The sequence below is a fragment of the Pelodiscus sinensis genome, chromosome 4 (assembly GCF_049634645.1).
Source record: "Pelodiscus sinensis isolate JC-2024 chromosome 4, ASM4963464v1, whole genome shotgun sequence".
NCBI classification, from domain to species: Eukaryota; Metazoa; Chordata; order Testudines; family Trionychidae; genus Pelodiscus; species Pelodiscus sinensis.
The window spans coordinates 8,001,038-8,018,730 of NC_134714.1; the positions used below are offsets into that span (position 1 = coordinate 8,001,038).

The 17,693-nt window shown below is 41.4% G+C and overlaps 1 protein-coding gene across 5 annotated transcripts in view; it reads right to left on the reverse strand.

Annotated features, from left to right (window-relative positions):
* DDHD1 (DDHD domain containing 1) overlaps positions 1-17,693 on the reverse strand; it is an 85,457-nt gene that overhangs the window by 23,060 nt on the left and 44,704 nt on the right. For all 5 annotated transcript variants that reach the window (XM_075926221.1, XM_075926219.1, XM_075926222.1 and 2 more), the window contains 2 exons: positions 13,547-13,653; positions 13,148-13,254 (listed from right to left, as the gene is read on the reverse strand). In XM_075926221.1, the coding sequence (XP_075782336.1) occupies positions 13,148-13,254; positions 13,547-13,653 (214 nt within the window). The remainder of the gene's footprint in view (positions 1-13,147; positions 13,255-13,546; positions 13,654-17,693) is intronic.

Consider the following 17,693-nt stretch of genomic DNA (forward strand, 5'->3'; position numbering starts at 1 on the left):
AGATTCATGGAGAAAACTTACCATGGCAAAAAAACTGACAACCACTGAGGTTAAGGATTGAGACCAAAACAAAAGCAGTCCTACTTAAAACCCAAGCCAGTGAGTAACTGGAGTGATATTTCCAGGACTTAAAGGGTGGCAAAGAACATGAGCAAGCATAGAACACCTCCCCCCACCCCCAAAGATGGCCTAGTACATACCAGATGTGGTTTTTCTCACGTAAATCATATTTTCTCTGCTCTGTGTAAAACTAGCTAGTCCTAGTTCAAACCAATTCCTGTTTTAAAAACTGTTGGTTAATTCATAGTATATTACACCTAGTTTTAGTTTCACATTCAAATTGGTGTTCAATAAGGCAGCAGATTTGTAGACTAATGTAAAACTGCACTGGGTGTAATACTACTCTATGCAATATACATTTAGGTTTGGTATTTTCTCAAGGACTCATTTCAGGTTTCAATATTATTGAAACAAGTCAAAAGCATTTGCTTATATGAAAATCTACAACAACGCAGAGTTGTGGGCTTGAAGCAGTAAGCTACCAGAAGCATTCAGCGTTCATCACTTTAGGTCCATCTGGCCATGCAGCTTTCTAGAACAGAAGACCAACTTTGATGTAGTGGACAGATGGAGCCTAATCCTCAGTTTTGAATGGATGTATCCAAATTTGGAGAAATTATTTTTCTGTTTCCTGGTTAAAGCCAGTATTTACCAGTGTCCTGTCTTAAATTACTTTATCTCAATGAAATGCCAGCCCTGCCCATCCTGACCAGAAAGAACAGAAATGTGATTCTAAACCATCAGAAAGAAATAAAGCATTTTTAACTTACATTTTTCAAATGCTATGTTCTCTGAATCACTACTGCATATAAATATGAATCGCAGCTGGTGTTACAAATATCTGCACCATGTTTCACTTGCAGACAATTATTTAACATCCTCAACTTCAAAGCATTATACAAACAACTAACGAAGCCTTACAACAGCCTTGTGAAGTAGGTATTATCTCAATTCCAAAGTAAGCTCTTTGGGATTAGGTCAGGTCACTGCCTATTCTGATGTTTGCACCGAGTTTAACACGTTTTGGATATTACTGAAAACAAAATAATAGTAGTGCATATAAAGAAACTGATTCAGAGGGAATTATCCCAGGGCACAGAAAAAAAAAGTCTCAGCTGGAATTAGGACTTCCTAACAGTTCTGTGCTCACATCCCACCATTCCTAAATATAATATTATTTTTCTGGGAAGGCAGAGATCTTCTGCGAAAAAAGAAAAATATTATTGGTAACCCCTTTTTTTTGTAGACATTGGCATTGCTAAGTGACTTGAGAAATTAATAATGTGGCTCATGAATGTGGTCATTTTCTACAGATTTTGGGGTAGAATAGGGATATTCCTGCCACACACATCTGAAGTACCAAGCTATTCAACCTGAAATGATGTTTCTATCTAGTTTTAAAAGCATACTGTGACTGGAGGAGTTAAACTAATGTGCCAAAATATATGTATGGTAGACAGAAACTCTGCACACAGATTTCTGAGCAGCTGTAATTTCAGAAGCAAAAGAGAAGCCTCATGACTAGATTACAAGGTTGTAATTCAACCAGATCAGCTGACGGAGATTGTTTCTAAACCGTAAATCACTGTATACCTAACCTATTTGCACAGTAGAAGTTACTACTACTACAACTAAGCAGTAATATTTCCAGTCACCATTATTATTAGTGTCATGAATTGACTAGGTAACCAAATATTTTGCAGCTATAATTAAAACAAACTTCCTCTAATTGCATCTGTAAAGCACCATTTGCTTTCCTCTGACTACAAGGTTCTCTATCAGCATTGGGATTATGTAACTGAATTTTTCAGTGTTTAGTACGTGAAAAGAAAAGAAAAAGCAGCTTACATATTACGTCCCAGCTAGGAAACGATTAGGTGGGAATCAGTGTATGCCACAAATTAAGAATCTAATTTAACCCTCACTAGCTCTCAATCTTGAAACAAAATATTCTGGCGAGCAAAAGAACAGGTTGGTCTGAGAAAATTCTTCATCTTGTTAAATGTATTTTAATTTCATGAAATCAATTATTTTGTCTTGTACACCTCATCTTCCCCTCTATAAAATGCAGTCAGTACAAACTCCTATACTTCTTAAATCAATGGCCTTATTTTTTCATGTGAAATATCAAAAGTACTGTTTTAATTCTCCTTGACTTTCCTTTCAGAGACCAATTTAAAAAAATTAATTACAATTAACTACAGCTACTAATAAATAGAACATTAACCTATGACAACAGTGTTCCTTTCTGGCCTTGGAATCTATAATTATTTCCATTTCACTTACTATTAACTCTTATCTAAGGACGTTAAATAAACCCAACCAATTAACCTTTTCCTCATAATTGATTTAAAAAAGTTTAAATATGCTTAGATCAGGAGGTAATATTAATTCTCATGAAAATGGGAAACAAAACTGAGCACCGTTCTGTAGTCGTCTATGTATCATTTTTGTATTTGGCTTCTTTGATGCTTTTCTCTTTTTAAAGCAATATTCTGTGAAGTGCTGCTCTCATTCTTCAGCCACAGAAACGTTAAATACTTAGAGGCAAAAAATCCCCAAATTGATGTGTCTTAAAAAAAAAAAAATCTAAACCACAGGCTGTTTCAAATTTAACTAAGTTCTTCCAGGGCAGGGACCACATATTCCTACGTATTGGTACGGTACCTAGAATAACAAAGCCTTGCTTTTGACGGGTGCCTGTGAGTGTTTCTGTAACACAGAAAACAATACAATTCAAGTATTTTAGTTGTTTGGGTTTCTTAAAGAAAGGATCTCTCTGTTTCTTGCTTACCTGGTACGGTTAACTGCTGAGGGCCAGAGCATCAGAGATGTGTTTGCAGCACTCAAAAATAACACGTAAGTAGTGGTTCTTTGCTTTATACTTTTCTTTTTGTTAAAAAACACACCACCCTGACCATGCTGTATTTAACTTAATTAACTGAGTCTATTAACTATTCTACAGGCAGAATCCAACGGAGCTGGCCTTCTTGGCAGAATGGTCATGGGCCCAGTGGCGAAGGAACTAAATAGTCTCCAAGCAGAGACCAGTGCACAAATGGGATGGCTGCTTCCTATACTGTACCAACTGGATTCAAAACTGCAAAGGCTCAAGATGTCCTCCAAGTTCTGTACGCCACAGGTAAATGTGCTTGTGTGGCAGTAAGAAACATTTTGGTGAAATGTTTCAGTCCCCAGAGTTGATCACAGCTGCCATCTAGCTGCCAAAGTGTAAGACTGCTTGGAGCAAGGATGATGCTGTGATTAGAAAAGGTAAGAGTGTGTTCAAGCAGTACAGCCTGTTAATACAGGCGCTCCCATGTGTTCTGGGTGTCCATGATTTCCACCCCTCCTCCGGCAAGGCCCGGCTTCCCCTGCAGGGTATCCCCTACTGGCTCTGGCTCGCCCCACGTGTCTGGCCACTTCCCAATGTCCCAGGGGTGCCACAGCCAGCAGCACTGATCAGAGTTGTGCGGGCGGAGCCGGGCTCCGCGACTCAAACCAGCTGGTGTCAGGGGAGGCTAGTACCACATGGCTGTCAGGTGGGTGTTACGAGCCCGAGATGCACATGGGCTGAGTGACCCTGTGTCAACTGTTAACGGCCTGAGGAGGAACAATTGAGCCACCAGAAACGTGTGCCCGCCTGTCACTTGTGCCATGGACACTGCTGAACCTGTGCGCATGTCGGTGGCTGGGCTGTTGCCAGGGCTGGCAGGACCGGAGTGGGGTCTCTTCCTAGATACGGAAAAGCAGTTCGCTGCATGGCGGGAGGGCTGCAGGGAGCCCGGCACAGCAGCCTTAGGGCAGCTGCTACCAGGACAGCAGTGCTCAGCTGGCCTCTGGGAGGCAGCTCAGGGCTAGGTGAGGGGAGCAGGGCAGGCACTGGGAGCTCCAGGGGAGGGGCTAATGCTGAAGAGCTCTGGGGGCAGGCTAGCAGTGGGGGAGCTATGGGGAGCAGGGCTGCCACTAGGTGGGCTCTCGGGATGGAGCTAATATTGGGGCCTGGCACTGGGGGAGTTTCTGGAGGGGTTGGGTGCAGTGGGGTTCTGGAAACAGGAAGCTGGCGGGGTGGGGGGCCTGGCGGTGGGGGACTCTGAGGGCGGGAGGCTGGCACTGGGGGGGGTTGGATGCAGGGGATTCTGGGGTCAGTGACTTGTGCTGGGGGACAGTGGAGGAGTGGGGTGGCTCTAGGAGTTAGGTCTGGCACTGGGAAACTCTGGAAGGCTGGGGCTTTTGGCAGACCAGTAACATTTTATTTGCATATTGAATATGCAAATAAAATGTTACTGTTCCACCAAAAGTTTGTGAATGGGTTTGCCAGTCCCTGGTATCAAAAAAGTTGGGAACCACTGCTATAAGACTCCAAACCAGTCACACACAACAGCCCTTCAGCTGCCACTCTGGCCAGCAAGAAGTTGCACAAGTAAATCCTCTGAGACACCCCAACTTTGCTTGTGCCACAACCAGCACCACTCCTAAAGATATACAGATGAAAGGTTATAAAACACAATCTCACCAACGCCAAACAGGTTCTCCCAGTCCCAAAGGACCTAGGTCAATTGATACCTTGGATCTTATCCAAAAGAGGCTGCTGGGCCAGTCCTTTAGAATCTAAACTCCTCCACTAAACTCCTAAAAGGTTCATTAATAAAAAGAACGAAATGGTGGAGAGCAGGATTGTTAAAGAAAGCACATTCCATACATCAATCACCAAGTTCTTGATGCAGGCTTTTAGCAGAGACGTAATAAACTGCTAGCTTAAAAGTCTCAGGAGTACATCCTACCTTAGGATGGGTCAACAAATCTTTCCTGGCACTCTGTTCATTGCAAGGGTGCTTCTGAAGTCAAGAGCAGGATTGAAGACAAAGACGAAGGAACCCTCAGGATCCTTTTATTATCTTGCCCATATGGAAGGAAATCCATTGTTCTCCTGAGTGACGGCACCTCCCAAATTGGAGATGATCACATGACCTGTCCATGTTCCTTTAGGTAAGCAGCCATGTTGTGTACCTGCTGGTCCGCAGGTTCCTAGTCAAATTCCACAGGTGTCAATTGGCAACCCTGGGAGCCATTGTTCATGTAGTATCGCTATTTAGCATAGCTATCCACTGAACAACCACTCCTCACAATAGGTGGTTGGCACCTACTACTGTCTCCCAGACAGGAACCATATAACTATAGGTAAAGAGTCCATACTCTCATCTTTACATGGAAAAATCATACAAGTATAAGAATAGGATAGACAGAATCAGTTATGCATAAGCTTTCATTAGACATCTCACTTGGCCCACTTTGCACAGAAGTTTGGGGCCAACATACACAAGTGGATGCAACAATGCTTGCTCACATTAAAATCCAAGAACATGACACAGGGTAGGGACTGTTACTCAATGAATAGGGAAAATGTCAGAGCTGATTAATGACTGCTTTATTTTCACCACAAAGATTGGTGGTGTTTGGATACCTAACAGTGAATGCCAGTGAAAATGGGGTAGGATCAGAAGCTAAAATACAGAAAGGACAAGTTAAAAATTACTTAAATTACATGTCAAGTCACCAGAGCCTGATGAAATGCATCCTCGAGTATGTAAGGAGCTGACTGAAAAGATATCTGAACCAATAGCTATTATCTTTGAAAAGTCATGGAAGATGTGAGAAAATCCAGAAGACTGGAAAAGGACAAATACAGTGTCCATATACAGAAAGGCAAATAAGGACAACCCAGGGTATTACAGACCACTCAGCTTAACTTGTGTACCCAAAAAGATAATGAAGCAAATAATTACGGAATCAATTTGCAACCATCTGAAAGATAAGTGATAAAACAGCATGGATTTCTTTGACAGGGCAGCAAATCTTGCAGATAGGGAGGAAGCATTAGATGTGGTATATCTAGACTTTAGTGAGGTTTTTGATAGTCTCAAATGACTTTCTCAAAAGGAAACTTGAGAAACACAATCCCGATAGAGATTCTATACTGTGGGTGCATAACTTGCTGGATAACCATTTCCAAGAGTAGTTATCAATGGTTCACAGTCATTCTGGAAGGGCATAATGGAGGGAGTGGGGATCAGTTCTCAGTATGGTTCTGTTCAATAGTTTCATCAATGTTTTCAAAGTTTGCAGATAATACCAATCTGGGAAGGGTTGCAAGTCTTTGGGATAGGATCACAATTCAAAATGATCTGGAGAAACTGGAGAAATGGTCTGAGGTAAACAGGAAGGAATTCAATCAAGACAAACAGCTGCACACATACAAAATGGGAATGACTAACTAAAAAAAGAGTATTGCAGAAGGAGATCTGGGGGTCACAGTGGATCACAAGCTAAATAGGAGTCAGCAGTGTACAACTGTTGCACAAAAAAACCCAAAAAACAAAAAAACCCACACAACACACCACACCCAAAAATCATTCTGGGTTGTATTAGAAGAAGTGTCATAAAAAATGGAAATAGGCCTCACCTGGAGTACTGTATCCAGTTCCGATGACACATTTCAGGAAAGAGGTGGACAAATTGAGAAAGTCCGGAGAAGAGCAACAAACATGATTTAAGGGTCTAGAAAATATGACCTATGAGGGAAGACTGAAAAAATTGGGTTTGTTTTGCCTGGAAAACAGAAGACTGAGAGGGGACTTTAACAATTTTCAAGTACCTAAAAGGTTGTTACAAGGAGAGAGAAAAATGTACTCATTAACCTATGATGATAGGACACGAAGCAATAGGCTCAAATTACAATATGGGAGGTTTCCAATGAACATTAAGAAAATCTTTGCCCAGGGAGGTTGTGGAATTTCCATCATTGTAGATTTTTAAAAAGCAGGTTAGACAATGTAGCTATGGGATGAGCTAGATGGTGCTTGGTCCTGTCATGAGTGGAAGAGACTGGGGGGCTTGATTATCTCTCAAAGTCCTTTCCAATCCTATGAAGATCCAGGGTGAGCTAGCATAGTTTGCACTGAAGTCCTTGTCTACATATGCTGCAGTTAATCCCTCCCCCCCATGTGCCCATGCTCCCAAATGCACTCTGCAGTGTAGTCATACCCTATGAGACATAACTTGTTCCAATAAGTGAGAAGAGAGCGGAAATAAAATGGTGGCTACTGGCCATGAATCCATTTGACCAGTTTGCTTACAGAAGGGTCAAAAGTTATGAACCAACAGTTACACCAGTTTCACTCAATTCTGAATGTTTATATAGGTTTGCTAGGTAAATAACTGCTGTATTCCTACACGGACATGGCTGAACTGATCCCTACTTATTGCTTAATCTACTTCACAGGGGCGTAATGAGATTTTTGGATGAAAAGCATTATAAGTGTGAGGTGCTTGAAGAGAAACCACTCAATGTTACAGGCAAACAGGAACAGTACTTCCCAACAGGAAATGCCCACATAAATACAAAGAAAAGAGAAAAATACAACAAGGAGACCAATTTAAGATAGAATAAGTATTCTGAACAAGCCACCACAAAACAGTAATGTAGTAAAACATTTACAAAAATACAGTTATTTCAACAAAGTGCTCTGCTTGATACTATTTAATACTATGCACTACAACCGTGGTCACCAACCAGTAGATTGCGATCTACCGGTAGATCTCGGAGGCTCTAAGAGTAGCTCGAGCCCTCTCTGAACTGCGCACCTGCGCAGTACATTTACATTAGATTTCCTCATTTGAGGAGCAGCTACTCACCGAGCAACAGCACAGGTGAGTAGCTGCGAGGAATAGTGGGAATTTTTTTTAAAGTAGCAGTATAAGGATTGGGGATAGAAAGTGATGGAGAGGAGGAGAATAGAGAGGGCAGGGCTTCAAGAAAGGGGCGGGGCGGTAGATCTTGGCTTGGTCTGTCATTTAAAAAGTGATCTTGGGTGTAAAAAGGTTGGAGACCACTGCACTACAAGTTTACTGAAAACGAGTAAAAAGAAGGCACTTTCCTGTCATTACAGGTCAAGTGCAATATAATATAAATGAGAGCTACACAATTTCTTTAAAAAAATACTTTAAATGTAACACAGAATAAATTAGGAAGTTTTATCTTGAGTGTCTCAGAAGTAAGGATATAGGACTAGTTGACTATCCAATAGGCAAATGCTTATCGGATATCGACTAGTTGCTTCCCCCCTCTTGCTGCCTCTATCCAGTAGATAGAGGCAGCGTTTCCAAGGGGTAGTGCCACACAGCTGATCCTGGGTTCTGTGCAGCGCCATCCCTTTGAAACAGGGAGGAGGGAGCTCTTAGAGCTCTTGTACATTTCAAAGGCGGAACGTGGAAGTGCCTATCAACTAGTTGATGGAAATTCCATCGACTACTTGACTAGTAAATTAATCGCTAGTTAACATCCCTAGCCTACCGCACAGTGCAGCATGAGAATGCATAAGAAAGGACAGAAATGTTTCTCCCCAAAATGCTTTTGCTAACAGTGGCTTAAAATAAAATACATTTAAATACAGACAAGTGGCAACTAGTTACCTTTCTGATTCTTTTCATGGGACAAAGATCTATACATTCTAATCCTAAAAAGCTAAATCAGACTGAAGCAAGCTCCACATAAACAAACTGCACTCAACATATTACAAGGTTTAGGATTTTGAAAAATGATTTAATGTGTCTTTACCACACTGACAGCTTTTTGTAAGATCATATTTATCACTGAAAACTTACCTTGCCCCATCACATACCACAGCACATTGTACAGGAAATCATCATTGTACAGGAGAAGTGCTGAATGTGTGGGACTGGGAGATGGGTTGGAAATGGGGGGGACTATGGCCTATAATGGCAAGGAGAAAGGAGGGTCAGGGCACAACAGGGAGGCAAGATCAAATCAGTATCTTAGATGCCTATATACAAATGTGAGAAGTATGGGTAATAAGCAGGAAGAACTGGAATTGCTAACCAATAAATACAACTATGATATCATTGGTATTACAGAAACCTGGTGGGATGGGACGCATGATTGGAATGTTGGTATGGAAGGGTACGGCTTGCTCAGGAAGGACAGACAGGGAAAAAAGGGAGGAGGGGTTGCCTTGTATATTAAAAATGTACACACTTGGACTGAAGTGGAGATGAACGTAGGAGATAGCTGTGTAGAGAGTCTCTGGGTTAAGCTAAAAGGGGTAAAAAACGAGGGTGATATCATGCTAGGAGTCTACTACAGGCCACCTAGCCAGGTGGAAGAGGTGGATGAGGCCTTTTTAAACAATTAACAAAACTAGCCAAAGCCCAAGATTTGGTGGTGATGGGGGACTTCAACTATCCAGACATATGTTGGGAAACTAACACAGCGAGGCACAGGCTATCCAATAAGTTTCTGGACTGCATTGGAGACAACTTTCTGTTTCAGAAGGTTGAAAAAGCTACCAGAGGAGAAGCTGTTCTGGATTTGATTTTAACAAATAGGGAGGAACTAGTTGAGAACTTGAAAGTGGAAGACAGTATAGGGGACAGTTATCATGAAATAACAGAGTTCATGATCTTAAGGAAAGGTAGAAGGGAGACCAGCACAATTGAGGTAATGGATTTCAGGAAGGCAGATTTTGATAAGCTCAGAGAACTTGTAGGTAAGGTCCCATGGGAAGCAAGACCGAAGGGAAAAACAACTGAGGAGAGTTGGAAGTATTTCAAAGGGACTTTGTTAAGGGCCCAAAAGCAAACAATTCCACTGTGTAGGAAAGATAGAAAATATGGCAAAAGACCAGCTTGGCTTAACAAGGAGATCTTGCATGATCTCAAAATAAAAAAGGAGTCATATAAAAAAATGGAAACTAGGACAAATAACAAAGGATGAATATAGGCAAGCAACACGGGAATGCAGGGGCAAGATTAGAAAGGCAAAGGCACAAAATGAGATCAAACTAGCTACAGGCATAAAGGGAAACAAGAAGACCTTTTATAAATACATTAAAAGCAAGAGGAAGACCAAAGACAGGGTAGGCCCACTGCTTAGTGAGGAGGGAGAAGCAGTACAGGAAACTTGGAAATGGCAGAGATGCTCAATGACTTCTTTGTTTCGGTCTTCACCGAGAAGTCTGGAGGTGTGCCTAACGTAGTGAATACAAGCAGAGAGAGGGTAAGTTTAGAAGATAGGATACACAAAGAACAAGTTAAAAATCACTTAGGAAAGTTAGATGTCAGCAAGTCACCAGGTCCTGATGAAATGCATCCCAGGATACTCAAGGAGCTGATAGAGGAGGTATCTGAGCCTTTAGCTGTGATTTTTGAAAAATCATGGCAGACAGGGGAGATTCCAGAAGACTGGAAAAGGGCAAATATTGTGCCCATCTATAAAAAGGGGAATAAGAACAACCCAGGAAACTACAGACCGGTCAGTTTAACGTCTGTCCCAGGGAAGATAATGGAGCAGGTAATTAAGGAAATCATATGCAAACACTTGGAAGGTAATAAAGTGATAGGGAATAGCCAGCATGGGTTTGTGAAGAACAAGTCATGCCAAACTAATCTGATAGCTTTCTTTGATAGGATAACGAGCCTTGTGGATAAGGGAGAAGCGGTGGATGTCATATACCTAGACTTTAGTAAAGCATTTGATACTGTCTCGCATGATATTCTTATTGATAAACTAGGCAAATATAACTTAGATAGGGCCACGATAAGGTGGGTGCATAATTGGCTGGATAACCGTAGTCAGAGAGTTGTTGTTAACGGTGCTAAATCCTGCTGGAAAGGGATAACAAGTGGAGTTCCGCAAGGGTCTGTTTTGGGACCCGTACTGTTCAATATCTTCATCAATGATGTAGATATTGGGATAGAGAGTACGCTTATTAAGTTTGCAGATGATACCAAACTGGGTGGAGTTGCAACTTCTTTGGAGGATAGGGACATAATTCAAAATAACCGTAGCAAGTTAGAGAAATGGTTAGAGGTAAACAGGATGAGGTTTAATAAAGAAAAATGCAAAGTGCTCCACTTAGGAAGGAACAATCAGTTCCATACATACAAGATGGGAAGCGACTGTCTAGGAAGGAGAATGGTGGAAAGGGATCTAGGGGTCATAGTGGACCACAAGTTGAATATGAGTCAACAGTGTGATGCTGTTGCAAAAAAAGCAAATATGATTCTAGGTTGTATCAACAGGTGCGTTGTAAGCAAAACTCGTGAAGTCATTCTGCCGCTCTACTCTGCACTAGTTAGGCCTCAGCTGGAGTACTGTGTCCAGTTCTGGGCGCCACATTTCAAGAAAGATGTGGAGAAATTGGAAAGGGTACAGAGAAGAGCGACAAGAATGATTAAAGGTTTAGAGAACATGACCTATGAAGCCAGGCTTCATGAACTGGGCTTGTTTAGTTTGGAAAAAAGAAGATTAAGGGGGGACATGATAGCGGTTTTCAAATATCTAAAAGGGTGTCACAAGGAGGAAGGAGAAAATTTGTTCCTCTTGGTTTCTGAGGACAGGACAAGGAGTAATGGGCTTAAAGTGCAGCAGGGGAGGTTTAGATTGGACATTAGGAAAAAATTCCTAACTGTCAGGGTGGTCAAATATTGGAATAAATTGCCAAGGGAGGTGGTGGAATCTCCCTCTCTGGAGATATTTAAGAACAGGTTAGATAGACATCTGTCAGGGATGGTGTAGACGGAGCTTGGTCCTGCCTTGATGGCGGGGGGCTGGACTCTATGACCTCTTGAGGTCCCTTCCAGTCCTATTATTCTATGATCATGTAAGTGATTTTCAAGTCTAACTAGAAGCTTCTTTGCTAAAACAGATGCAGTAAAACCTGTGTTATTTGGCATGCTCAGGGATTAGGGTGTTCTGGTTATCTGAGGGGCCCAGCTGCCCAGCCCAGCTTGGAGAAGGGTGTCAGGCCAGGAGGGAGGGTACAAGAGAGGACTTGGGGTAGGGTGTCTGGCCAGGAAGGGAGGTACAGGAGAGATCTTGGGGTAGGGTGTCAGAGCACGTTGGGAATACGGGGTCTTGGTGAGAGGGGGGGAGTGAAGGAGGATGCGGGATCTGGGCATGAGGGGGGATGCTTACCTGGCTTCCACTCCTGCTCCCCCCACACCCCCCATGCAGCTGGAGCACCAAGTCAGGCTTCCCGCTGGCAGGGCACGGGTGTGTGTAGAAACTCCAACCTTCCCCACCAGACCATAATCTGCCACTTCCCCAGCAGGCTGGGAAGAAGTGTGGAGGAGAGAGCGTGGCAGTGCACAGGGGGCAGCGAGCCTGAGTGCTCCCTGGGGTGGGGGGAGCAGAGCCCAAGCGTGCCCTGTGGAGGGCAGCAGAACCCAAGCCGAGTTCCACACAGGTGGATGTTTAAAAACGCCGAAGGCCAAGAGCGGCTACTTGGCACCTCAGACCTGGCCACCCCTTCCCCTCTCAGCAGCGGCCACTGTAAAAGCTGCTGCCTGCACACGTGGAGGAGGAAGCGGAGGCTGCGTGGCTCCAGAGACCCCCGTGGGACAGGGGCCGTCCTGCAGGATGGGGAGTGGGCCACGCCGTGCTGGGGCAGCCGCAATGGGTGGTGGAGCGGCCAGAGCCGCGCACTGCCAATGGGAGCTGCCTACGGGCTCTGCAGATGGTGGGGGAGTAGAATTTTTTCGTGAAATCCTTAGTTCCACTTTGCTGAACGGAGCACTATTTGGGAAACACTGCCCTAGGAAATTTGCCGGTTTCTAAAGTCTTCCAGATAGTTAAGTGCCATATAGCACATGTTTTACTGTATCTAGTTTGAAAATATTCAAAGGAACGGAACCTGCCACGACACCTACAAAAATGCATCAAGGTTTCTGTCTTACCACATAGTGCTGAGCCATACTCTTACTGCTGGAACCTGCAAGCATCCTCATCATTCCGTTTATTGTTTTGTTACCACATTGTTGCAACATGTGTTAAACTAGAAACCCCCTTTATGTTGCAAAGGTCCTACCAAAATTCTGGGTATTATTAATACTAACTAAACTGAAGACAAATATCATCATATTTAATGAGTCTTTAACAGTTCATGGATACCCAAGAATGAGCCTTCCCCTTTTAGAAGGTGTGAAATTTTCTTTAAATTCTGAAGTGCAGTTTCATTTCAGCCATTACTTGTCTTGCTCTAGGGTAAAATACATAAAATACACTTACTTCATCTCTATAAAGAGGACTTGTGTAATACATTATATCCATTGCACTGCTGTTCAACATGTCCCTTAACCCACGTACTTTATCAGGAGTTATGGAATCAACAGTGTCTAAAAAGAGAGACTCAAGTGTTAGACTCAAAAGCATGATAAAAGTGTACAAGGTAAATGGAGAAACAACATGTGAAAACATTTATACTATGGCTACATACTTCTGAGAATACTATTATAAAAATATTACTAACAATACATTTAAAAGGAATTAAGTACTAAAATTAACACTTAAAATCAACCTAAGTGTTCACTTCTCCCATATTTGAACCAAAGACAAAATTTTCCAATATAAATCACCATTTTGTTAACACTTGTGCATGCCTAAAAGTTTCATTTTCAGGTACTGTACCTCCATCAAGAGTAAGTTTTGATCTCCATTCAACAGGCAGAAACTCAACATGTGTGGCAAGATTGCAAAAGTACTTCTCTTCTATTTTTCTTGCAGTATCTCGCATCCTAAAAAATAAAATATGTATGTTTGCTAAGGTACATATTACATCAAATAAAAATTACAATATTTCAATTTAAGTTACTTTATGTATGTGAATCAAAGTTCTCATAGCTACTTTTCAATTATTACAGTATACATTTTAATAGAAATCTCATGCTGTTATTTTTAAATACCATGTCACCTTAAAATGTACTGTACTAAGCTAAAACAACAAGGAGTCCAGTGGCACCTTAAAGACTACCACATTTATTAGGGCATAAGCTTTCCTGAGTTGCAACTCACTTCATCAGACGCATGCTGTGAAAGAATAAGATGGCAGAGATACATACTACATATTACAGAGATAGGAATGTTGTAACAGTATTAATGAGACTAATCAGGGTGGATATGGCCCACTTACAACAGTGATAAGAAGGTGAGAATAACTATGGGGAGGGAAGAGGTTATTTATGTAATGAGAGCCATCCCATTTCTAGTCAGACCCATTCTCAAGGTGTCAAATTTGCATATGAATTCCAGCTCAGTAGTTTCACACTGCAGTCTGTTTTTGAAGGTTTTTTGCTTAAGAATTGGAACTTCAAGTCTGTAACTGAGTGCAGGTCATTGTTGGAAGTGGGCCACATTCACCCTGATTGAATTAGGCTCATTAACACTGAGATAACACTTCCATCTCTGTATGTATGTATGAATCTCACCCATAAAAAAAGTGGAAAAAGTGAATAAGGAAAAGTTATTTACTTATTCCCACAATATTAGAACCAGGGGGTCACCAAATTAAATTAACAGGCAGCAGGTTTAAAACAAACAAAAGGAAGTTTTTCTTCACTCAGTGCACAGTCAACCTGTGGAACTCCTTGACAGAGGATGTGACAAAGGCTAGGACTTTAACAGGGCTCAAAAAAAAGAGTTAGATAGATTCCTGGAGGTTAGGTCTATCAATAGCTATTAGCCTGGATGGGTGGGAATGGTGTTCCTAGCCTCTGTTTGTCTGGAAATGGGTGACATGAGAGGAATCACTGATGATTATCTGTTGTTTCCCCTCCCTCTGGGGAATCTGGTATTGGCCTCTGTGGGCAGACAGGATACTGGGCTAGATGGACCGTTGTTCTGACCCAGTCTGGAAGTTCTTATATGATCATGTTGCTGACAAAGTGAGCTGCAATTCACAAAAGCTTATGTCCTAATAAATTTGTTAGTGTTTAAGGTGCCACCAGACTCCTTGTTGTTTTTGCTGAAACAGACTAACCTGGCTACCCCTCTGAAACCTGTACTGAGATACTGAATTTTTGTATAATGGAAAACTTTGCATATTATTTACCACGAGATGAAGTCTTTGATATTACTATTGAATTATATTAAAGCTGACCCAGACTCCAAAGTCAGAGGGAGCTTTCTCATTAACTTCGAATGGGTTTTGGATCAGGCCCACTGGTGAAATCCAGGCCTCAAATGAAGTCAAAGCCATTGATTTCAATGGTCCCTGGATTTCACCCAAGTGATTTGTCTCATACATAAAGCAGCTAATTTAGATTTTTACAATATGATGTGTAATTTGAAGAGTTAGACTGTCAATTGAGAAGTGAAGGCTTGAAAGGCCTCAAAGCAAGCAACACAAGTGTTTATTAATATTCAAACTGGTGGCAATAGACTAACTTTCCTTTAAAGCTTCCTTTTCTTTAGGGCATATTTGAGCATAGAAAAACCCAAATGTATTTAGTTTTGGAAAAGTATTTTCAAGTACTAAGTTGTGTCTGGCTCATGCCATTTTTAGGGCTTTTATAATAATTTACTTTAAAAAAGTCTCCCCCTCTGCTGCTGTGTGAAAGACTCTCAAGAAAAAAGGGAAGCTGGATAATCACCTATAAAAGATGACAGTAAAATATATATATAATGCTATACAATGCACAAGCAAATAAGTAAAGGAATCTATATTGTTTACTCTCTTTTAGTTATAGTAATCTTAGGCATTCTTGAGAAAACTAGCAGGTTAAAATTCAGAAAGATGTGTGATTTATGTTGATGGTGTTCCTTAAAAAAAAAAAAAAAAAAAAAAAAAAAAAAGTAAAAACACACAAAAAACAGGTTTTAAGAGTATAGTAGTCCAGAACTAGAAAAAGTCATTTCCAGGCATTAGTTTGTTCTGAAAAGAGGAAATGAGGCTTAGTTCAGTGTTCCCACATGTATATTTGTTTTAAAGCAAACTCCTTTCAGTGCCTTTAGCTGGAGCAGAACCATTATTATAGACTTGACTACAACTAGGCAATTTTCAGAAAAACAACTCACTGGTGTTACCACTAGTCCAACTGATGCAGTATTAGAATTCAAGCGAGCATAGACAAGTCTGTCAGTTTCCAGTTTGGGTAGGTTTGTTTGTGTGTTTCTTCTTTTTTTTTTAAATTAGCACATCAATTAACCAGCAGCAATAAAGCCAGAAGCTGCTGGAATCCTATCTCCACTAGGGTTCCCAACACAGGAAACACTGGTTCAGATGAATGATGTGAATTTTTTCCCCCCCTTAGGTTCTCTGATGTACCTACCTTGCTTATCCTGAATATAAAGGTATAATGGATGTTTGTCACTTTTGCTTTGCAGGCATACCTACAGAGTTATGGGTATGCTGCTCTTATAGATTTAGAAGCAACTGCATCCACTGGAATGAACATGGAGCAGGAAACCAGGTAATCCCAAATTCTATTCCAGCTCTGCCATTCACTCACTACATGCTGCTTGATTCAAAGCTCTCTGAGGTTTATGGAGAGATTCTACACAACCTCGGGCAAGTCACTTCCATCTCTCTGCTTCAGTTTCCCTACTTGTAAAATACAAGTAATACTCACCCACCTCACTGAGAGGTTGTGAGGGTAAAGTAGGTAATATGTGAGCGCTTTGAAAAATATATTCTCTACCAACATATTAATATTTGGACACATTAAAAAACCCAACAAATTCACGCTCCAAAATGTATATACTACACTTCTCAGAAATTATAAAGCTTTTCACTTCAATAGGGATTGAAGCTAATTATTCCATAAACTTGATATAACAATTTTATTTCATTTGGACTGAAAGGATTTTTATTTCTGTTTCTGGAGGGAGGGAATGAAAAGGAAGGGAAACTGCCTTTTCTGTACTCATTTACAAACTGTTGGGCTGACCTAAAGACATAAATAACCAGGAACCCCATTGTACTCTTAGCATCTTGATCCTCGCACCTATTGGATGGTCCTCAGCCCTACCGGATGGTAAGTACTTAAGAAGAACAGCAGTATGCTCAGCTCACAAAGGAAATAAAGTAATCTACTCAGCAAGAATGTTTGTTCAAAGTGATAGAGATGTAGCCGTGTTAGTCTGGGGTAGCTGAAGCAAAATGCAGGACAATGTAGCACTTTAAAGACTAACAAGATGGTTTATTAGATGATGAGCTTTCGTGGGCCAGACCCACTTCCTCAGATCAAATAGTGGAAGAAAGTAGTCACAACCATATATACCAAAGGATACAATTAAAACAAATGAACAAATATGAAAAGGACAAATCACATTGCAGAACAGGAGGGAGATGCAGGGGGAGGGGGGAGGAAGGAAGGTAAGTGTCTGTGAATTGATGATATTAGAGGTAGGGAGAGTGGGATGTTTGTGAGTTAATGGTATTAGAGGTGATAATTGGGGAAACTATCTTGGTAATGGGTGAGATAGTTCAAATGTTTGTTGAATCCTTTTTGGAAAGTGTCGAATTTTAACATGAATGACAGTTCAGAGGATTCCCTTTCAAGTGCAGATGTAAAAGGTCTTTGTAGCAGAATGCAGGTGGTTAAGTCATTGAGAGAGTGTCCTTTCTGGTTAAAATGGCAAGAAACTGTTTTCTCTTTGTGATCTTGTCTGATATCTGTTTTGTGGGCATTAATCCTTTGGCAAAGTGTCTGAGATGTTTGTCCAATGTACATAGCATACTGTGGGGCCATGCGTGTACCCATGCCAGCTTTGTCCACATATTCATTCTGCTGATACCATTATTGGCCCTAACCAAGTGAGTTATAAGATCAAGAAC